The sequence below is a fragment of the Bos grunniens genome, chromosome 6 (assembly GCF_055505025.1).
Source record: "Bos grunniens cultivar Pamir isolate PY7600 chromosome 6, Bosgru_T2T1.0, whole genome shotgun sequence".
Classification (NCBI taxonomy): Eukaryota; Metazoa; Chordata; class Mammalia; order Artiodactyla; family Bovidae; genus Bos; species Bos grunniens.
Window position 1 is genome coordinate 82,306,564 of NC_141170.1, and position 23,006 is coordinate 82,329,569.

Below are 23,006 nucleotides of genomic sequence, written 5' to 3' on the forward strand. Positions count from 1 at the left end.
AGGCTTGGGAATGGCCCCTGCCATTGGAGATGCCTTATTGATGCTCAGTGCTTCAGCTGGACCATGTGATCCCTTCTGCTTGTCAAAGGTTATTTTAGACTTTACCCCACTATTTATTTGTTTGTTTGATTATTTATTTTTGGTGTTCCAACAGTTTTTGGGGGAGCCTCCCTTGTGACTCAACTGGTAAAGAATCTGCCTGCAATGCGGGAAACCTGGGTTCAATCCCTGCGTTGGGAAGATCCCTTGGAGAAGGGAAAGGCTACTCACTCCAGTATTCTGGCCTGGAGAATTCCATGGACTGTATAGGACATAGTCCATGGGGTCACAAAGATTCGGACACAACTGAGCAACTTTCACTTCACTCACAACAATTTTTAATATAAACTTTCCAAACACACAAAAAAGTTGGCAGTAATGCATGGTGAACACCCATCTACCTACCATGTTAATCTATACTTAACATTTTTGCTGTACGTGATTTAGCACATATCTATCCATCCCTTCATTCATCTGTCAGTCCATCTTTTAAAATAAAAATATTTTCAGAATAAGTTGCCAACATCAGATATTGCCTCCTAAATACTTCAGCATACATAGCATTAACTGGAGCTCAATTCTGTTTACAGTTCTTGTTGGGGTTAAATATGTTTAACATGAATGTTTTTCTTTTGGACAATTTCTTATGATTAGTGACTGTCTAGTTCTTATTATGACTATTTGGTTAATGTTTGCCTCCCCCTCCAAGGCTATAGGGACTGTTCCATTTTGATGCTCAGTGTAGAGTGTATCTGGTAGAGAACATGTGGAAGTCAGAAAAAAATGGATGGAAGACAGAGCTACAGAAATAGAAAAAGTAAACCATGGTACCTCTTCAAGCCAGTTTAAATATCTGCTCTTAGGACTATTGTTGTTGCTGGGGTCATTTAAAGCCATTTTGGTAAATGGAGCAGGACATGCTTATTGAGGAAACTGCAATTTTACATTGGTTCAGTTAAGAAATTAAAATGAAGTGGAGTGTGTACAGTCACTGATTATTCTATAAAAGTAAGTTCCCAGGGTTCTGGATGTTTATTTGGTAAGGACCTTTATAGTACCTCAGTTTGTAATTCTGACTACTATCCCAACTCCATACTTGAGCCTCAGGTAACCAACTTTTTTTTCAAGATAAAATTTCATATGAAAAACCACGAGTCAGAGATATTGACCTAAATGCTACTACAAACCTCATATACAGGACATGAAAATAGACTCTTATTCTTTCCTTCTCGACCATGGGGAAACCTCCTTCCCACAGTGATTTCTTTTTGCCATTCCTCCAATTCTTTTTGGTGATACCATCGCTGAATTGGGATTATGTCTTTGTAAGAGACCTGGACTTTTGTGAAGCCGCCACATCTCGGGAGCATAAGGGAATTGTGTTAATCTTGTCCCTGGAGTTTCTAAAAAGGTATCCAGTGTGATTCAAACTTCAAAGGTGGGAATCATTTTCATAGATGACAGTTAGCTACCTGGTAACTGCGATCTTGCTTTCTTGCCTTGTCACAGCAGCGTATGACAACTTGCCACATGTCAGTGACAGCTTATATGCCAGCCAACAGTGCCCCATCCCCAGGATGTATTACTCCCCAAAACGTCTTTTCTGCTTGGTCAGTCTAGTTAATTCTCAAAGATAACTGCAGACCTGACCTGATTTGAATGTCCTTGGGAAGAATCTGGCCTCACAGGACCTTCCCAGTTCAAATGGTAGGTTACAAAAATTCTTCCAGGAGTTAAGTCATTCCTTTGAGTTAAAATAGTACTTTCCCTGTATTTCTGTTCTGTGTTGCATATTTAGGGGTATGGGAGGTGGTGCGGTAGACTCATGAAGTCACTTTTATGAGAATGTTTTCTTCACAAGATTATCTGTGGATCAGACAAGGATCAGGGTAACTCGGAAAGCACTGTGACCTTGGGGAGGAGACGGAAGCTCTGAGATTCAGCGCCAGGGAAAGTAGGGGAGGACAAACTTCTTTATCTATTACTGGGTTTTAGGCCACTTAGTGCCTCTCAGATCTCCCGCTGATTTCTTTTCATGCTTCTCAGCAACCCCGCTAGTCTTCCCCAAGTCCGTTGCTGCTGTTGCTGCGCCGCTTTTCTCTTCCACCCCAACTCTCTGCGAGGTTCCCAGGAAAGCGCCGACCTCCTTCCCGCCTGTCCCATTGCGCAGCCCGGCTTTCGGCTTGGCGCTTCCTCCAGTCCTCCGAAGACGAGTGAAACAAGACTCCTCCATTGTGGATGGAATACAGTGCTTAACAACGCACCCTCAATTGTCACCTCTAGCTTTACCCGCTATGCCCAAGGCTTCTGACCACCTCCGCACAAATATTAAGACTCAGAGCTCAGAACCTGAAAAACCAACCGCTGATCAGTGTCCCTCCCTTCTCCGCCAGTGAAAAGCAATCCAGTTCCAGCGCTAATGCTCTGTATCTTGCAGTCGGATCTTCGCCGATACAAACCGACGCCGCTGTTCCCTCGCCGAGCCTGCGGTGGTCTTGTCACCGTGGGCTGCCCCCGCCTCCCTCCAGGGCCTGGGCCTTTCCCGGCTACCAGCCCGCGGATCTCGCCGCCCCGCCTCCGGCTCCACCGCGGCCACCATTGGTGTAGGTCCGCCCCAGAAGGAAGCCCATTGGCCGGCCGGGCCGTCCTTTACCCAGCGCATTCCGCCGCCCGCAGGCTTGCGAGGAAACTTCCTTATTATTGTGACGCCGAAATCGGAGAAACCCTAAGCCGGGTCGGTGGAGCTGTCACAGCCGGAATCCCGAGCGGCGGTTCGGCTGCTGCCGAGGTGCGCGGGGCGGGGGCTGGGGTTCTAGGAAGGAGGGCACCGCGGGGCTGCAGCCGCGCGCCCGCCGCGTTCGGCGCGGCTCAGCTGTCAGCGCTTGGCTCCCGGAGGCGCGGCTGCGGCTGCCAGGCGCTTTCCGCGGCGACCCGGAGCCGGGCGCGCGGGGAGGTCGGGGCCAGGCGCCTTCAGTGCCTGCAGGACGCGGGCGGCGGGGCTGCGCCGGGGCGGGGCGGGCAGGGTGCCCCTCTGCCTCGTGGAAGGCGTTTTCAGAGCTCTCCTTCTGACCTGAAGAGCCCAGGCGCCCGGAGAGGCCGGAAGCCTCTTTAAAGACTGGAGCGCCCCCCACCCCGACTAGGGTGCCTGCAAACTGGGAGGAATTGCGACGCAGAAAGTAAAAAAGAGGATCCTCCCCTTCCTCCTCGCCTGCCCCTATTTAAATTCCGGGGCTCGGGTGACACCGTTGCGGTGAAGGGCCCGGAAGCTTCCTGGCGAAACGGGAGCCGCCGAGGCCTCTGCGTTTTGAGGGACTCCGGCTCCGCGAGGAGTTTGCTCTGCGGTCTGGGGGCTCGGCGACCGCGGTTCCCGGCAACACCCACTTCGCCGATTCCGTGCCGGGTTCGCCTGGTCGGAGTCCGCCTCCTGGGCGGAGCTGGGGCGAGGGTGTGTGTGGACACGTGTGTGTGCGTGTGTGTGTGCGGACACGTAAGTGCGCGGACGGTCGCGGGGGTGTCAGGAACTGGGACGTTCGGGGGCAGGTGGCACTTTGAGCCATTTATGAACGTGTGGAGTGGGCACACCGGGCAGGTGTAACCTGAAACAGACCAACCCGGAGCTGCTGTAGAGACCGCACCTAAAGCAACTGTGGTTTGGTTCGGGGTATGCTCCGTGGCACCGGGAAAATGTGTATTTGAACTTTGCTTTTGGTGTCTCAGTGTTTCTGATTGTTTTCTGATTGCACTTCACTTTAGCTTTTAAGTCAGCCCCATTTGGAAGTATCTTAAATTCAGAGCTAAGCCTTCCAGGATTTTGCTTGCATTCATTACGCACGAATGCTTTAGGAAAGACGATTCAAGCGCTCTCTTCCATTTTTGTGTCTCCTGACTCTTTCCACAAATAGGAAGCTATTTCTAGAACCTTTCATCTGATGATTTGATAACATCAAGTGGGCTGCTTTTTAAACTCCAGACTGAGAAGAAAGAAAAGCGAAATAAAATGAGAATTAACACCCTTTTAAAATGCAGTGACTCTGAAGAGAGATGCTGTCTTGTTTTAGTAGGCGATTACTGTGAAGCTGTCTCTCTCCCTACTTTCTTTTACGGGGGGCGGCATTGTATGTTAGAAAAATAGAGTAATATATTTAACCCCCTTTTAAAGCAAAATAGAAAAATTACACATCATTGTCTGACCGCATGGAGGCTAGGAACCTTCTGGAGAAAGGATGCAGGAATCAAAGAGGAAGACCAGAAACCTCTTTGACAGAACTCCTCTGGCATGAAAGAAAGAAACACAGTTGGTTAGCAGCCAGTTTTACTTTTTCAGTGAGTAGTTGGGATCTAATTTTTGAAAAAAGAGATTTCAGAACGTTCCAAATGGTGTGGTTGGAGCCATTGGTTATAGCATTTCATTCTGAGTAACAAATTTAAATTTCTTAAAATCCACATAATAAAAGCTTTTTTCCCTTTACATAATGAGAGTTGCACCACTATTAGAGATACAAGATAGTTTTGTTTCCATTTCAGAAATAAAAGTAATATTCTCCAAATTTCATGGCAGTTTCTTACATTATGTAGAAATAAAGTTATAATTACACTATCTTAAAATCATACAGCACTTTTTTTTTTTTTTTGAGAGACTAAGGTGCCTCTTAGATAGTCCCATCTTGTTTTGCATGAAAGAGGATGTGATGAGAAGGAAGGAAAAATAAGGAAGGCTTCAAAACAGTTGTGGCAAAATATGCTATAATATGTGTGGTACATGGAAAAAATTGAATTATTTTTCAAAAGTTATCTTTTTTAACCTAAATGGGAGATTTAAAAGTAACTCTATTTTTACTTTTACATCTACTTACAAATGCTAGGAATTTTTAAATCTATGTCTCTAGGTTCTCTGTTAGCATTATGCTCTAACCAACTGAGCTAACTGTAAGTTCACTTTTAGAGGTGACATCTTCATAGTTGGTTAGTGCTTACATTATTAGCATTTAACCAAACTCCGGTCCTGAGTGAAAATATTTGGGGCATATTCAAGCTTGCATAATTTAAAGATATTTTCTTTTCAGAAGTTTACATTTCCTTTTGTTTTCAGTAACTTGAAAGCACTTTGTAGCATTCTGTTAATATATTGATGTTCGTTGTTTTTTCCTTTACTTTGCAGATCTGCAGGGTGAGGTGGAACCAGTCTGGCTTAAGTAACTGATGCCAAGTGTGTTACCCGTGGTAAGTTACTTTATTTTTCTGAACCTCAGTTTCCTCATCTTGTACTTGGGATGATATCTAACTCCCAGAACGGGTGAGAGGATTAAAGAGGATAATCTACATAAAGGACTTAGATTAATATAGCTGCCTAGAGAGGGACCTTAACAAATCCTGACTGGCTTCTTCCACTGTGATTGAGAGAAGAGAACAAGGTGAACCCAGGAAGTAGGAGACCTAGTTTCTGGTCTCAGCTTCAACCAGTTACTTCTCAGAGGACTGAGGTTAACTTCAGCTGCCATGAAAATGAGGTTAAAAATGTCAGTCTCTTGCCTAGAGGTTGGATCAAATGGACTTTTAAGTTCTCTATAATAAGATGATCCCTTTGATGGGATAACTCTGTCCCCTTTAGACATTTATAACATTTAGAAATAGTAGTTGCTGGTGTCAAGGGCGTGTGTTTATGTGTAAGAGCCAGTAAGTGAACTAATTTTATTATGAGGTTGGGTGGACATGGAGAGAAGCCTGGCTAACTGTTGAGATGGCCTTGCTCATCCCTTCTGTCTCTGGCTGACACAAGTTCTAATTCAAGTTGCCTGTAAACATCACCGTCAGCTAATATGAGTCAGCTAATATGAACTCACTTACTGTGTGCAACATCTTCTTTTAATGTTTGTTTTTAAAATCTGAGAAGATAGCTTGACTTTGTTTTATTTGAGTGGTGATATAGCATTGTGTTTAATAAGAGCATGGGCTTTGGAGTCTGGGAGATGATATTTGAATCCTGCCTTTGCCACTTTAAGTAAGTTGCCACCACAGCTAGTACTTATCCACCACAGCTAGTACTTATCCACCATAGCTAGTACTTATCTGTATGTTCCTGGGCAAGTAACTTAACCTTGCTAAGTGTTGAGGTTATTGTAAAGGACAAATTAAATACTCTATGTGAAGTTTTTTAGCACAGACTCAGACACGCAGTAGGCTTGCAATAGTGGTAACTATTGCTTTTTCTTCATTCAACAGCTACTTATCAAGCTCTTCCTGTGTGCCAAACACTATTCTAGCCTCTAGGGGTAGAGAAATGAACAGAGAGACTCAGTCCTTCCTTAATGGAGCTTCCATTCCTCAGCTTTTGCATTGAGGAACACCGCTTTTTAAAGACAGCTTGGATTGTAAAAGGCATTCTGCTTTCAGATCTGTGAGGGAAAGCACATTTAGAATGGAGGAAATACATTTTTTTGGTTACAGCTTAGGGAATGTGTATCTGATATTACCTGGCAGACAAAACCTAGCAACTTTAGATTGTGAGAATTCTGGTTTTCTCAGATTTGGGTTCTGTTCTTTGGGTGCTTAAGTAGCATCTACTGTGCTCCTTTGCTCTGCTGGGTACTGGAGATGTACAGATAAGTGAAACCTGGTTCCCTTCATGGAGTAGCTCTCAGTCTACACATGGATGGGGAATTGGTGGGTGAAATGCAGGAAGCAGTGATCCTACCTTAATAGTACTTTTCTTCTTCTTATATTGTGATGTATCTGAAAGCATAAAGCAATATGTGTAATATATGTGCTGCAAACAACAATCAAAGGGCAGAAGCAGAACATCAGCCACGTCCTGAAGCTCCCCCTATGCTCCTTCCAGATGGTACCCTCCATTGCTACATATATTAATACAGAAATCTCTCTTGGTCTCTGTATTAATATTGACTGTTTTTTAAATTTTTTTAACTTCAGCACCACTAATGTTTTTCTTCAAATACTTGTTACACTTGTGTTTGGACCTTGTAAAAATGCATCACATTCTGAATTCTTTTGTGACTTTTTCCCTGCCTCAGCACCATTTTTAAGATGTAGCAGAACTGATGCTTATAGATGGAATTAATTTTCTTTTTCACTGGTGTGCAGTATTCTATCTTATGCATGTGCTGCAGCTTATCCATTTACTTACAGGTGGACATCTGGGTTGTCTCTGTTCTATGTATCTCAAATAATCCTGAAATGAGCATTCTTGTGCATATGTCTTGGGGCGTATATTATGAGTTTCTTGCTGCATTATATATTAGAATAGCCACTAGCCGTATGTGACTGCTTGTATTAAAATTATTAAAATTAAATGAAATTAAAATTTCAGCTCATCATTAGCTACATTTCAAGTGCTCAGTAGTCACATATGGCTGGTGGCTCCCATATTGAACAGGACAGATACATAACATTTCCATCACAAAATTCTCAGTTTCCAGGTTTTATCTCATTTTTGATCTCCAATTCTCAGCATTGTGAAGGGACACTGTAGGTCTTTGGTAAGTTGGAGAGTGCTGGTCATATATCTAGGAATTTAATACTGTGCCATGGGGTATGTACATCTTCATCTTCACTAGGTAATAATGCGCACTTGTTTTCCAAGGTGGGTGTGCCAACTTATACTTCCACCAGCTGTGGGTCAGAGTCCTGGTTGCTTTGTGTCCTTGACTTGGCACTGTTAGACTTTTTAATGCTTGCCTGTCTGGTCAAGTGTTTTTTTCTGAAGGCAGCTTATGGCTTATGCACACAATGGAAAGATCATCCTTCTAGTACGAAGCCCAGCACCAGGTAATAAAGAAGGTGCCACCTGGGGCAGAGTCATCAAGGGAGGGGTAGGAATGTTTCCTGTGTCGGCTAAAAGGGTCAGAAGACCAAAGTCCAGTTGAAGTTGGAAAGGAGGAGTGGATTCACATTGTTGAAAACTTCTCTCTGCCTTCTGGGCTATTTCTGCCTGTGGTAGTAAACTTTCTGACAGTAAAGTATGTCATTAGAATAAATCTTCTTTGTTACTGAAGTTAATTGTTCCTTTAAGTTTTGGCTCCAGATTTATTTAAAGCTTGGATCTGGGGAGTGCCTGCAGAGCACTGGAGACTGGGACATTCCCTTTTCCTGCTATTGGAAAAGACCCTCCCTTTCCCACATATCATTCAGGACAGGGCTCCTGAGTTTATTTGAAATGGAGCTTATCCCTGTCATAAATGAGATTAGAAGTCCTGCCTGAGTGTTATTTATATTTAGATTTTAGTGATTTTCAAAGAACCAAGAATCAGTTTTTAGGTTGATGTTTGCATAGTCTGATTAGTAAGACAGAGTTTAGGAGTTGCAGCTTGTCTTTTAGTGTTCAACTCTAAGACTGATAAAAGGAGATTGATGTACCTACCTTGAGCCCCGTGCAGTGGAAGCGCAGAGAAAAAACATGTAAAAACCTTGTCCTTGCAACCTCAGATTTCCTATGTGAAAGTTCTGCCTGCCAGCGGTAGTGCAGCCTTGGCGAAACAGCAGATGCTAACCACAGGAAGAAGGCAGTCACAACCCCAGCCCACTGGGGAGCTGCCCTGTGTTCTGAGGCCTCCAAAGAGCACGTGGAGTAGGAGTCACAGTACCTGCAGCCTCTGACAGTTACCCTGAGTGCTGAGCGCCAGGCTCAGCACTAGCTACAGCCCCGAATCTTTTTGCCATTTTAGGGACAGGTAATGGGCTTAGAGTGTTTAAACATCTTCCCCAAAGTTTCACAGCTAGCACATGGTTAATTCAGGACTTGAACTTTGGTCCTTTTGACCCTTGTGAAAGTTGCTCAATCGTGTCTGACTCTTTGTGACCCCATGGACTGTATAGTCCGCGGAATTCTCCAGGCCAGAATGCTGGAGTGGGTAGCCTTTCCTTTCTTTAGGGAATCTTCCCAATCCAGGAATCAAACCCAGGTCTCCTGCACTGCAGGCGGATTCTTTACTGTCTGAGCCACCTTAACCAAGAATAGATGAGGAGAGGCACTGGGAAAAGTAGGAGGTGTGATGTGGAGGAAACAGAAGGTTCACCTTTCTTCCTTTTGTTTTGTGATAGAGAGAGGTAAGAGGCCAGGCTGAAGTGGCACAGGACAGCCAAGGTGGCTGGTTTGGGTGCTGAGCCAGCGTATAGCCCTATATTCTTCTGCAGCCTTTTTTTTTTTTTTCTGACTGCGTGGCATGCGGGATCTTAGATTCCTAACTAGGGGTCAAACCCGAGTCCGTAGAAGTGAAAGTGCAGAGTCTTAACCACTGGACAGCCAGGGAACGCTTCCGCACCCCCGCCCCTTTTTTTCCAGCAGCACCTTTTGTAATGGTGTGTTTTGAAGAGAAGTAAAAGATTCTACTCCTCTAGAAGCAAGGGAGAGACAATGAGTGAGGGAAAAATGGGAGGAAGGACACAGGAGATCAAAATGCAAATTTATGAAGAACATTGCCAAAGGCAGACTTTTAAATTTATGGACACCAGTAGCTACTAGATATGGGGGTTCCACCAGAGTGTACTTTAAGTGAAAGCTATGTTAATGTCTGGCATCTCTTGGACACAGTGAACTTCTTTCCTGACAGCTAGATGATTTTAGTACCTCCTGCTCTAGTTTTGGCAGAGCATTGTGATGAGCTGGACTGTATCTCCATTGAAGGTTAATAATTCATTCATAGAAATATATCTTATCTGTGGTTGCTATTTAGTTACCCCTGAATTAGTAGTTTTCATTTGACTACTTGAAGATTGCATTACTATAACTCAGGTGGGAAGAATTTTAACAATAGCCCTGTTTATCTTTTTCCATAAATGGTTTCTACTAGTCAGTAAGGGATGAGGCTGTACCTCAGGCTGCTTACCGAGGCTTGCGGTTGTCCAGAGCACCCAGAGTTCAGCTGACTCTCAAGGATTGAATCTGTGGTGGCTCAGATGGTAAAGAATCCACCTGCAATGCAGGAGACCTGATTCAATCCCTGGGTCAGGAAGATACCCTGAAGAAGAGAATGGCTATACATTCCAGTTCTTGCCTGGAGACTCCTGTGGACAAGAGGAGTAGCCTGGTGGGCTATAGTCTGTGGGGTCTCGAAGAGTTGGACATAACTGAGCAACTAACACTCTTACTTTCACACTTTTAAACAAACTTGTAAGAGACTGATGGATACAGGATGCCAAATTAATAGTGAAGTAGAAACTTCCTGAAGTAGAAACTTCGGGAAGGCTGGGATGCTTTGGTCAGCTACTCATGGTATCCTTTTCCCATACTAGGATCTGCTTTGGAAATCAGTTGTTTGAGCTTGCTTATTAATCATGGAATCTGTGTGGGGCAAGTGGCTGGGTAAATTTATTGATTAGTGTTACGGAGTCTCATCTACCCATCTCTACTACTGGAAAGTAATTACTTAGCAGATCAGTCAGCTTGACTGAATATGGTACCCTTTTACCCTGAACAGTGCCAGAGATACTGGGGAGTTCTGACTGTCTGGCTGTCCTTTTTCTAGGCTCTAGCATACTAGTCAAGAGCATATTCTCGGACTTAAATTCTAGTTCTGCCACTACCTTGTTTTGTGATTTAGGCAAGTCACTTCAGTCCTTTCTGTCTCATTTTCTTTATCTTTATTCTTTTTTTGTCTTCACTCTCTTCATCTACAAATTTGAGTTGATAATTGTAGTACCTACCTCATAGGAGATTAAATGATTTAATACCTGTGAATCATGTAGAAAAGTGTTGGACTCAGCATAAGCTCAGATGAAGTGTTATCTGCTATTATTATTAAAGTATAATTTTTCTACTATGAGTCAGGAGTTGTTTTTTTTTTTTCCCTCAAGTGACAGAGATCCAATTCAAACAAACTTAAGCAAACAAAGAAGGGTCTCATTAAACTGTATAGAGTTGATTCTTGTAGTAGTTAACTTGTATGAGGTTGCTGCAAAGACCAAATTAGTGAAGACTGAGCCATTTTGCTCCCAGGGAGACACAGGGTTAGTTAGTTTCCTGCTGAGAGCCTCTGTGTCTAAGATCAATACATAACTTTGAATTGTGTGAATTTAAGTGTGTTTCTGGGGAGAATTCCCTAGCAATCCAGTGGTTAGGACTATGTGGTTTCATTGCCCAGGTTTAATCCCTGGTTCGGGAACTAAGATCCCACAGTCTCTTGGTATGGCCAATGGTGGGGGTGAGGGGGTTTCTGTTTAGATATCTTATTCGATGAATATTTCTTACAAATGATAAACTCTATACAGTATTTCTTTATAATAAAACACTAGTCAGGAAGAGTTTTTCTTTCTTTTTTTTTAAAATATTTTCCTGAATGCTGGGTAAATTTCTTTGGGTTTCAGCCTTGCAACGCTGCTAATGCACTCTATGATCAGGCATCATCTCATAAATCTACAGATTAAGTTGCTTTTCTATCACTTGTGTGGCTTCATTATGCACTATAGATGTTACTTTAGCACTTTCCTAAATGGTCACATGTACAGATCAGTGAATTTCCTCTTTTTTTTTTTTTTAATTAGCCCTGACTCACAGGCAGCAGGACTGGAACTCATGCATGAACAGAGCTCATCTATCACATATATTATCTTTGGCCTTCTCTGAGTGTTTTGGCCAGGATCATGCTCACCTCTGTGCAGGAGGACATAGGGTTGTTATCAGATAAAGAGAGACAGTTCAGTTCAGTTCAGTTGCTCAGTTGTGCCCGACTCTTTGCGACCCCATGGACTGCAGCATGTCAGGCTACCCTGTCCATCACCAGTTCCTGGAACTTACTCATACTCATGTCCATTGAGTCGGTGATGCCATCCAACCATCTCATTCCCTGTCCTCCCCTTCTCCTCCGGCCTTCAATATTTCCCAGCATCAGGGTCTTTTCCAATGAGTCAGTTCTTTGCATCAGGTGGCCAAAATATTGGAGTTTCAGCTTCAGCATCAGTCTTTCCAATAAATATTCAGGACTGATTTCCTTTGGGATGGACTGGTTTGATCTCTTTCAGTCCAAGGGACTCTCAGGAGTCTTCTCCAACACCACAATTCAAAAGCATCAATTCTTTGGTGCTCAGCTTTCTTTATGGTCCAACTCTCACATCCATACATGACTACTGGAAACACCATAGCTTTGACTAGATGGACCTTTGTTGGCAAAGTAATGTCTCTGCTTTTTAATATGCTGTCTAGGTTAGTCATAGCTTTTCTTCCAAGGAGCAAGCATCTTTTAATTTCATGGCTGTAGTCACCATCTGCAGTGATTTTGGAGCCCCAAAAATAAAGTCTCTCATTGTTTCCATTGTTTCCTCGTCTATTTGCCATGAAGTGATGGGACCGGATGCCATGATCTTCATTTTTAAATGCTGAGTTTTAGCCAACTTTTTCACTCTCCTCTTTAACTTTCATCAAGAGGCTCTTTAGTTCCTCTTCACTTTCTGCCATAAGGGTGGTGTCATCTGCATATCTGAGGTTATTGATATTTCTCCCGGCAATCTTGATTCCAGCTTGTGCTTCATCCAGCCCAGCGTTTCTCATGGTGTACTCTGCATATAAGTTAAATAAGCAGGGTGACAATATACAGCCTTGACGTATTCCTTTCCCAATTTGGAACCAGTCTGTTGTTCCATGTCCAGTTCTAACTGTTGCTTCTTGACCTGCATACAGATTTCTTAGGAGGCAGGTCAGGTGGTCTGGTATTCCCATCTCTTTTAAGAATTTTCCACAGTTTGTGGTGATCCACACAGTCAAAGCCTTTGGCATACTCAATAAAGGAGAAGTAGATGTTTTCCTGAAACTGTCTTGCTTTTTTGATGATCCAACGGATGTTGGCAATTTGATCTCTCGTTCCTCTGCCTTTTCTTAATACAGCTTGAACATCTGAAGTTCACTTTTCCATACTGTTGAAGCCTGGCTTGGAGAATTTTGAGCATTACTTTACTAGCGTGTGAGATGACTACAATTGTGTGGTAGTTTGAACATTCTTTGGTAGTGCCTTTCTTTGACATTGGAATGAAACTGACCTTTTCCAGTCCTGTGGCCACCGCTGAGTTTTTCAGATTTGCTGGTGTATTGGGTGTAGCACTTTGACAGCATCATCTTTTAAGATGTGAAATAGCTCAACTGGAATTCCATCACCTCCACTAGCTTTTTTGTAGTGATGCTTCCTAAGGCCCACTTGACTTGACATTCCAGGATGTCTGGCTCTAGGTGAGTGATCACACCATCGTGGTTATCTGGATCATGAAGATCTTTTTTGTATATTTCTTCTGTGTATTGTTGCCACCTCTTCTTAATATCTTCTGCTTCTGTTAGGTCCATACCATTTCTGTCCTTTATTGTGCCTAGTTTGCATGAAATATTCTCTTGGTATCTCTAATTTTCTTAAAGAGATCTCTAGTCTTTCCCATTCTATTGTTTTCCTCTATTTCTTTGCACTGATCACTGAGAAGGCTTTCTCATCTTTCCTTGCTATTCTTTGGAACTCTGCATTCAAATGGGTGTATCTTTCCTTTTCTCCTTTGCTTTCGCTTCTCTTCTTTTCACAGCTATTTGTAAGGCCTCCTCAGACAGCCATTTTGCTTTTTTGCATTTCTTTTTCTTGGGGATGGTCTTTATCACTGCCTCCTGTACAGTGTCACGAACATCTGTCCATAGAGCTTCAGGCACTCTATCAGATATAATCCCTTGAGTCAATTTGTCACTTCCACCCTATAATCATAAGGGATTTGATTTAGGTCAGACCTGAATGGTCTAGTGGTTTTCCCTACTTTCTTCAATTTAAGTCTGAATTTGGCAATAAGGAGTTCATGATCTGAGCCACAGTCAGCTCCCAGTCTTGTTTTTGCTTACTGTATGTAGCTTCTCCAGCTTTGGCTGCAAAGAATATAAGGAATCTGAATTCAGTATTGACCATCTGGTGATGTCCATGTGTAGAGTCTTCTCTTGTGTTATTGGAAGAGGGTGTTTGCTATGACCAGTGCGTTCTCTTGGCAAAACTCTGTTAGCTTTTGCCCTGCTTCATTCTGTACTCCAAGGTGAAATCTGCCTCTTACTCCAGGTATCTCTTGACTTCCTACTTTTGCATTCCAGTTCCGTATAATGAAAAGGACATCTTTTTGGGTGTTAGTCCTAGAAAGTCCTGTAGGTCTTCATAGAACCGTTCAACTTCAGCTTCTTCAGCGTTACTGGTCGGAGCATAGACTTGGATTACTGTGATATTGAATGGTTTGCCTTGGAAATGAATAGATATAATTCTGCCGTTTTTGAGATTGCATCCAAGTACTGAATTTCAGACTTTTTTGTTGACTATGATGGGCCACTCCATTTCTTTTAAGGGATTCTTGCCCACAGTAGTAGATATAATGGTCATCTGAGGTAAATTCACCCGTTCCAGTCCATTTTAGTTTGCTGATTCCTAAAATGTCGATGTTCACTCTTGCCATCTCCTGTTTGATCACTTCCAATTTACCTTGATTTATGGACCTAACATTCCAGGTTCCTATGCAATATTGTTCTTTACAGCATCGGACTTTACTTCCAGCACCAGTCACATCCACAACTGGGTGTTGTTTTTGCTTTGGCTCCGTCTCTTCATTCTTTTTGGAGTTATTTCTCCACTGTTCTCCAGTGGCATGTTGGACACCTACTGACCTGGGGAGTTCATCTTTCAGTGTCCTCTCTTTTTGCCTTGTCATACTGTTTATGGGGTTCTCAAAGACAGACAGAGATTAGACAAAAGGGCAGTCGATAACACCTTTGAGGAATTTATTTTGAGCAAAGCTTCCTTCTTCAGAAAGGTTGCACCATCTTGGGTTGCAGCTTTCTCTTTTGCTTTTTAGCCATGGCCTCTATCCCCTTTTTATTTGATGCATAATGTTCCTTTATATTTTACTGATGAGTAGTGTCTGTTGATGGATATGTGGGTTGTTGCTGTTTTAGTTTCATATGAGTAAAGCTGCTGTGAGCATTGTTTATAGATCTTTGCATATACAGACGTACAGTCATGCTTCTTGATACCATATTTCTAGACATATTGTACTTGGCTGCTTAAGGGGATGGGTTAATGCTGCTGCTGCCTAATCTCATCCTGTATCTCTCAATGAGGAGTACTTTCACTCTCAGAGGGCAATTTTATTTTTAAGTTTCTAAGACACCTTGTGTTGTGTACTGACTCCATATGTTTTTGTGCGTGTTCTTGCTTCTTTAGGCGACATATAAATCTGCTTGGGTGGCAGTGTAACCCAGTGGGTAAGAGTGTGCACATTAGCATCAGGCCTAGATTCATAGCCTGGTTCTGTTCCTTCCAGCTCTGTGACCTTGGGAATGCTTCTTAATCTCTCTGAGCCTTGCTTTATCTGAAAATGAAGCTAAAAATAGTGCTTAGGGCAGAGTAGTTAAGATGAAAAGAGATAATGATATGAAAGGCTTATTAGCACAGTGACTGTGGTATGGGCAGCACTATGATTGTTTATATAATTATTGGTAGGAGAGAGAAGATAAACTCATGAAACATTAAAAATGAAGAAAGAAATTAGTATAAATACAGCAGCTGAGCAGACTGGGAAAATTAAATTAATGACTAGATTATATGATCTTGCTTCTCGTTTAAAATGTCTGTCCTACCTCCTCTCCATCCCCATTCCTTCCCTAGTTTGCATTTTATCTCTCCTCCCATCTTTCCCATCACTGCATTTAACTCAAAGAATAATATTTAAGTTTAAGATTTTATTTTAGTTTTAGTCTCTACACAGAAATAAAAAACAGAAGGAGAGCTTCCTGATTAAGACAGTAAATTAAGATGCAGTTTTATATTTTATTTTGGGCCTTTTTATGCCTTTCCGGAAAGCCTGAAGAGTTCAAACAGTCATATAGTATTATATAGGTAGTCAGATAACATTCCGTTGTTTGGAAACCTCACACTTCATTTCATCAATTGATGGGAATTTTTGTTATTTTCACCTTTTGGTACTATGAGCAGTGCTGCTGTGAGCATTCATGTACCAATTTTTTGTGGAAATATGTTTATAATTCTCTTGTATATATACCTCGGAGTGAAATTATTGGATTCTAAGTGGTGTTGGAGAATACTCTTGAGAGTCCCTTGGACTGCAAGGAGATCCAACCAGTCCATTCTAAAGATCAGTCCTGGGTGTTCTTTGGAAGGAATGATGCTGAAGCTGAAACTCCAATACTTTGGCCACCTCATGGAAAGAGTTGACTCATTGGAAAAGACTCTGATGCTGGGAGGGGTTGGGGACAGGAGGAGAAGGGGATGACAGAGGATGAGATGGCTGGATGGCATCACCGACTCGATGGATGTGAGTTTGAGTGAACTCCGGGAGTTGGTGATGAACAGGGAGGCCTGGCGTGCTGCGATTCATGGGGTTGCAAAGAGTCGGACACAACTGCGTGACTGAACTGAACTGAAGGTAACTGTGTTTAGCCTTTTGAGGAACTTTGAGACTGTTTTACATTTACATTCCTACCAGCAATGTAGGAGGGTTCTAATTTATCCACATCTTCACCAGCATTTGTTATTATCTGTTCTTTTCTGATGATAGCCCTCCTGTTGTTGTTTGTTTAGAAGTTAGTCATGTCTGACTCTTTTACGACTCCTTGGACTGTAGCCTGCCAGGCTCCTCTGTCCATGGGATTTCCCAGGCAAGAATACTGGAGTGGGTTGCCATTTCCTCCTCCAGGGGATCTTCTCTAACTAAGAATCAATCCCGAGTCTCCTGCATTGCAGGTGGATTCTTTACCACTGAATCACCAGGGAAGCCCTATATCCCTCCTAGTGGGTGCAAACTGGTAGAGAGAGAGATATGAGCTTTTGTTTTTGCTTATATACAAGGGAAACATGAATTTTTAAATGGTAGCAAAACGTTGGGGGTAATCAGCTATAATCAGCCAAAGGTTGAACACCTGCTAAATCAGAGAGGTATATGTTGTGATGTGGTCTGTGCCTGAGGCAGTTAAAATCTGGCTGAGGAGTTCAGTTGTAAAAGATAGAGAAAGAGTCCATCAAGGCAGTATAGTAAATGTGTCAGAGGAATGCAGGCTGACTGTGGCTGGAATGGTCCCCAGAGGCTCTCAGGTAGGAAGTGAAGCTTGACCCACATCCTGAAGCATGTGTGAGAGGGAATGGCAGAGAAGATAACATATTTTTTCTCATTGCTCATGTTTGAGTGGTGAATTATTACAAGCTAACAATTGGCTACATAAAGGAATTAGTTCAAACTTAATTAAAAAAAAAAAAAGACCCTCCCCCACCCTCCTCCAGAAAACTCAAAGGAAAGGTACAACAAGAAAGGGCAAGGTGAAGTCATGAGGGTAATTTCAAAATAGGTATTGCCATCGTGCTCTGCATAGATTGTTTCAGCAAGTCACCTGAACTCAGTTCTTCATCAGTGATCCGAAAACCACATTCTGTGTTCACTGTTCCTTGACAGAAAGCAGAATTTATTTAGAAATTTTAAAAACTCTTACCAAAACACAAAATAGCATTATTACTATAACTACTGAAGCAATATTAATATGTTTTATTTTGAGATCCAAGGTATATGAAGACTATTAAGGGGAAAGCTTTTTAAAATTGATGATGTTTATTTAAAGTGACTTTTTTCTGATCCTCCATCCCTTTTTTTTTTTTTAAAGCTTTCTTCTAGGCTACATGACTTCCTGAACAACGAGAACAATGCTATGTTGGGGATATTGGTCTCTGGGCCAACCTGGGATCAGCCCTAACCTGCAGGGCATTGTGGCTGAGCCACAGGTGTGTGGATTTATATCCGACAGAAGCGTCAAGGAGGTGGCCTGTGGAGGAAACCACTCCGTGTTCCTGCTGGAGGATGGCGAAGTTTACACGTGCGGTGTGAACACCAAGGGGCAGCTGGGCCACGAGAGGGAAGGAAACAAGCCAGGTAAGTGGCCCTTGTCGGCCTCGATGACTGGGGAGTCAGGCTGAGGACCTGAGGAGCTGGTTGAAGATTTTCTTACCGAGTGTTGACCTTTTAGGGAGGCTCTCCTTTTGGTGAGAAATGGTGAGGGAGGGTCTTAAATTGTGACTTGGTAGTATTTTTCACAATAGCACGTGCCGTTTTCTTATTTGCTGTCTTTTTTAGTTCAATCCAAATCAAGATTCCAAAGCTTCATGAAAGAAGAGCCTTGGTGTTTTTAGTCTAGGTGCTTTTTCTCTTTTGTGTTCTTTTAGGAAAGTCAGTTTGGCATCAGGATGTGACTGCTTCTCTCTTTTTTCATATTTATTCCCTCCCATGGCAAAGTGGCTATGTTCTATAATTCCCCTGTTCAAGTGTTAGTATTAATTTACATTTGTTAATTTTTTTGTTGACCCTTGGTTAAACGGCTGCAAGGCTGGTCTTAAGGATAAATTATGAAGTGTGTGAAGCATGGTTTCTGGGCTCTTAACCCATTCTTTGCCTCCAGGTTCCCTCATTAGAACCTCCCTGAGAACCACCCTCCAACCCCTAGGCCTGCCCACCTGGAGCAACACCCAGCGTTCCATAGGGGTTCCTAACCAGTGGGCCCTGGACTCAGGGGAGTTCAGGGAAGGGGTTTGTAGTATGGGCCATGCGTATGTACACCTTTATGTGTACAGCCCACCTGATAACTACGTATTTTCAAATGGAAGTAAATCCTGTTGTTCACTGAAATAATTCAATTAACAGTGCTACTGGTTCATTATTTGAGTTAATGAATCCTAATCATTATGTGTTTAACCAATTAATATAATACAGAATCATAATATATAGCTATTATGGTGGTGGCAAGGTTTTTGACTTTTAAAAACACTTTTCATATTGGAAAAAAACAACGGGTCTCTTTCCCCACTCTTCCTGTAATAACTTGTGTTTTACATGAAGCTTCTCTGCTTACCCTGTTCCCAGGTGAGAGCCAGTATCTAACAGCTAACACCTGCAGAGGGGTTGATGGGCGGTCCCAACCCAAAGGCGTGCTCCTTCGTGGGGGAATGTCTACATTTAAGACCCACTTTATCTCTGGGTTGGGAAGATTCCCTGGAGGAGGAGAATATTAAGACCACTCCAATATTCTTGCCTGGAAAATTCCATGGGCAGAGAAGCCTGGTGGGCTACAGTCCATGGGGCCGCAAAGAGTTGGGCATGGCTGAGCACACGTATACATTAAAAGATACGTTGGGCCCCCTTTGTACCAGTGAACCTGCACGGACTTGTGCTCACTCTGGCCAGCCTGTGAAGGGCGTGTTTTGGGATCAGAAGGAGATCTTTCCAGTAACTCCTGCAGAGACACCATGGTGAGTGTGAACCCTGGAGTCAGACACACCTCATGTAGGAGGCATTACCTCTCTCTGACTCTGCTTCTGAGCCCAGGCTCTTTTCCTTTAAAAGGAGACTTCCTACCGTTCTGTGGCTCTTGATGAAGTAGATTCTAATGATAAAGAAGTCTCCCCAAAGCCACTTTAGCCTGTGTGGTTGCCGTCCCCTCCGTCTCCTCTACCCCCTCTAGTCTGTTTTCTCTGTGACTGCCTTCTGTCAGGCCACCAGCACTCAGAGGTGCCTCACTGCCTCCTTGGTCCTAGGAGCTGGAGCTGGAGGATTGGACCTGCGGTGGCAGCTGAAAAAGGAAATGAAACCCTTGCAGGCCAGCGATAGCAAAGGTCTGCAGATGGCACCCTGGTGAATACACCTGAGTGCCATCTGCCATTCTTCTAGCCAGCCCTCCGGCCAGAGTCCCCGGGGCTGGCGCTGGGCGGCTGGTGGGGCTCTGGAAGCTGGTGGGCGACCTGGGAGCGGTCAGCCTGCGTCTTCCTGGACTTGGCTTGGCCTGCACCCACTCCCTGGAGGCTAGGCTAAGTGATGGCGAGAGACTTGAGCTAGAGGTGTGCCAAGAAAGCTTTCGGATTAAATCATGGAATCCAGCCCGTGCTTGTAATCCAAATTTGGAATAAGCCAGGTTCTAGTGTAAATTACAATGGACTCCAGAAATTTCTGTTGCTGGTTAAGCTTGCCTGTTAATTATAAACTCTGAGGCAGCTGCAGAATAGTGCCTCTTTGAATGGAAAGATTCTGTGGGTGGGCACCTCCCTTTCTTTAATTTTTTCTTCGGTAGGTGTGCTCTAAATCTGGGTGCCGTTGGGTTTATTTTTAAGGAGTGGGAAAAAGAGAATGAGCTTGTTTCCTATATGTGTTTATTGAGAACCATGACCTGGGGTGCTGCTAGGCACGGAAGGGACGTCAGTGACAGAGGGGCCCTGTTTCGGGAAGCCTGGGCTGGCCGGGCCCACGGGAACACTGTCCCTGAGTCACCCCTGCGATCTTTGGGAGGGAGCTTGGGAGAAGGCCACCTCCCCAGAGAGTCTGCTTCTGGGCGCAGCGGGCAGGTCTGCGATTTCAGGTCAGCATCAGTACCCAGTTCAAAGGATTTAGCAGTAGGAAGGGTTAGAAAGAGTGAGGGGCAGGAGAGGTGGGAGAAGGTGGTGCTGTTGGGGATGCACAGGGACAGAACCCTTGCAGGTGAACGTGTGCCGTGAGTCTGTGCTGCCAGTCGTGAGACACCAGTTTCTCCACTTTGTCTCTAGCTGGCAAAGTTGCAGGGCGCCTGAGTTCACTCTTAGGGGGAGGAGGAATCCTGTCCTTGTCAGCAGAGCAGTGGCGTAAAGCCCTCCACAGCAGTTTGAAAGTTTTTTTTTCCCCCTCTCTTTGAGAACATCGGATTGTTTCCTGTGGCTTTTGCTGCTTCTGAGGCTGCTGTGCTTTCTTTGTACTCGGATTTCTTTGCTCCCTGACGCGGCCCTTGTGTGACCTGTCAGTTATGTCTCTGTGCCGGGCGCAGGGAGGGTGTTTCCAGGCCACGCCAGTACTGGAACTCCAGGTTATGCAGGTCCGGATGTCTTCCCAGTGTGTCAGACGGCCTGGGCTTCTAGCTCGGGTGTGTCCATGATTCATTCATTTGTTCTTCGGCCAGAGGTAGAGGCCTGCGTTTCCCAGAAGCATTTTTTATCAGCAGGATCTCAAAGCCCCATCTAAACTCAGTGTCCAACTTTTAAAAATAAGTGTCAGGCTTATTACTGTGGTGCGTACTCATCTCCCATAGGACTTTTTTCTCCTTTATTCTCTCCCTCACGTTGTGGTATCAGCCTGTCTCCTCCCCAAAATCAAGGAGTTTCAGTGCTTAGGACAGCATAGGATGATTACTAATTTTCTCATGTTTTTGTCCATGAAGTCATCGCAACTTAGAGCTACGTTACGGGAAGATGTGTGTGCCTCCTTGTTTTTTTAAATAAAGCAAGCAAACAGAACATGAGTTTTCTTCTAAATGATTTTTTAAGTAATTAATCCGTAACTGAACATTAAACAAATCTTGAAGTATTTTACTAAATTAAAGTAGAAACTAGTTGCCCACAGAAAAATGTTCAAAAATTTTGCCTTATTTTACTGTGCTTCTCTTATTCCCGCCCATCCATGTTGTAAGGGACAGTTCTTTTCCCGCACATACTCTGATTTCCCATACTGGGATTTTTAGCATAAGCTAATCCTTGTGTTGTCAGGGATGTCTGAATTTATGTAAACCTCCTCTAACCTTTCTTCTGTCTTGAGTAGGCAAAAACTATGGTAGATGTAATTATTTAGTTTAACCTATGTTAAATTTAAAAAATTCTGCATAGATATCCCAGGAAACCTTTCCATAGCAAACCCAAAGGGTAACTAATTATAAACAGACTAACACTTCTGTGCAGCGGTATTTGATTCATACTTGTGACTGGTTCCTTTTACCTCCTCCTTAGTTTCTTTCCTTGTAGGTAATTTAATCCAGTTCACATTTTGTATTCAATCAGAGTATTTCCGTAATGCCCATCACCATATGTAACAGCTCTCCCGCTGTTTGATAAATGAGGTTTATAAAGCAGAGCATCTCAAAAGCCTCAATTCCCAGAGCTGTAGTTGCTGCTAACCCTGAGAAGTAGCACTTTGAACCAGCTTATCAGGTTGCTCTAGGGCGTCTGAAGGACGCAATAACTGTCATGTTAATCAGCTTTTGCCGAAAAGCAAACTAGCTGAGCTGAAAGGAAATAGAAGAAATCCTGTGGTGACTTTGTAATATTGAAACACGTGTTTCCGTGGGCATAACTCTGATATAAAAAGCAGAAGGTGCTGTAGCAAATATTCAGATCTCAACTCTGCCCTTGTTAGGAGCCCATCTCTTTCTCATTAGGAATTGCAGGTGGTTGGGGCTGGGAGTGGGGCTGCACAGCCCTCTCTGATGAGGAGGAGAAGGGTAGTTATCAACCTCCGTAGGGTCTGTTGATTTGTTGACTGCTTTCATAGCTGAGTGGACAGCTTTCTGGTCCAGAGGCCTAGGGATTGGGAGCAAATGTCAATACTTTTTATTTCCTGGTGTGGTTAATGAAAAGTCACTTTTTTTTCTGTCTAAAGTACTCTGCCTACTTTCTTGAAAGACATTTTGAATGTTTTAGAAAATATATACTTATTAATGAGCATATTCTTCAATGTGAGATAATGTTTGTGTTCTAAATATTTGCAGTTTACTTTTAAGTAATTAACACAGTGGTTTGCATCATGACATAAGTCTCAATTCATGTCAATTTTAAAAGTGGTTAAGTATACATACTACAAGCTCTCTTCATCTCAACATGCTGAGTATTTTTAAGCTGATACTTCTCACGATAGTCCTGTAAAGTAGGTCAGTATTATCTCAAGTGTATGTAAAGAAGAGGAAAGAGAGTTGACTGTGAGTCATGGTCGGGTACCAACAGTTTGGTTTTAATAATCCTAGAATTTTGTTCACAGACATCTTTTTAACCTCAGGCTGTTTGGGAAGGCCCAATAGAATTTTATTTCCAAGGTGTCTTTCTTGTTTGTATTTAATTTCCACTTAGTCCTTGTAAAAAGAAACAAAAAGATAAGTTGGCCACCAAGAAGCTTGTATTTTTAATTTACAGGTTGAATACCACATCTGATCAAGGTGTTTTGATTAAAGGTGCGGAGAAGCA

General features: G+C 43.2%; 1 protein-coding gene across 13 annotated transcripts in view; it reads left to right on the top strand.

Moving 5' to 3' along the window:
• The window catches only part of HERC3 (HECT and RLD domain containing E3 ubiquitin protein ligase 3), a 198,476-nt gene that overhangs the window by 49,266 nt on the left and 126,204 nt on the right, over positions 1 to 23,006 (top strand). For 7 of the 13 annotated variants that reach the window (XR_015165647.1, XR_015165646.1, XR_015165649.1 and 4 more), the window contains exons 1-3: positions 2,477 to 2,827; positions 5,198 to 5,259; positions 17,654 to 17,919. Coding sequence is in view for 8 of the 13 variants with exons in the window: in XM_086406459.1 (XP_086262585.1) it covers positions 17,694 to 17,919 (226 nt within the window). In the remaining 5 variants the exon portion in view is untranslated. Of the gene's footprint in view, positions 1 to 2,476; positions 2,828 to 3,141; positions 3,701 to 5,197; positions 5,260 to 17,653; positions 17,920 to 23,006 lie in introns of those variants that run through there. The other 6 variants (XR_015165648.1, XR_015165650.1, XM_086406461.1 and 3 more) reach the window with 4 other exon arrangements.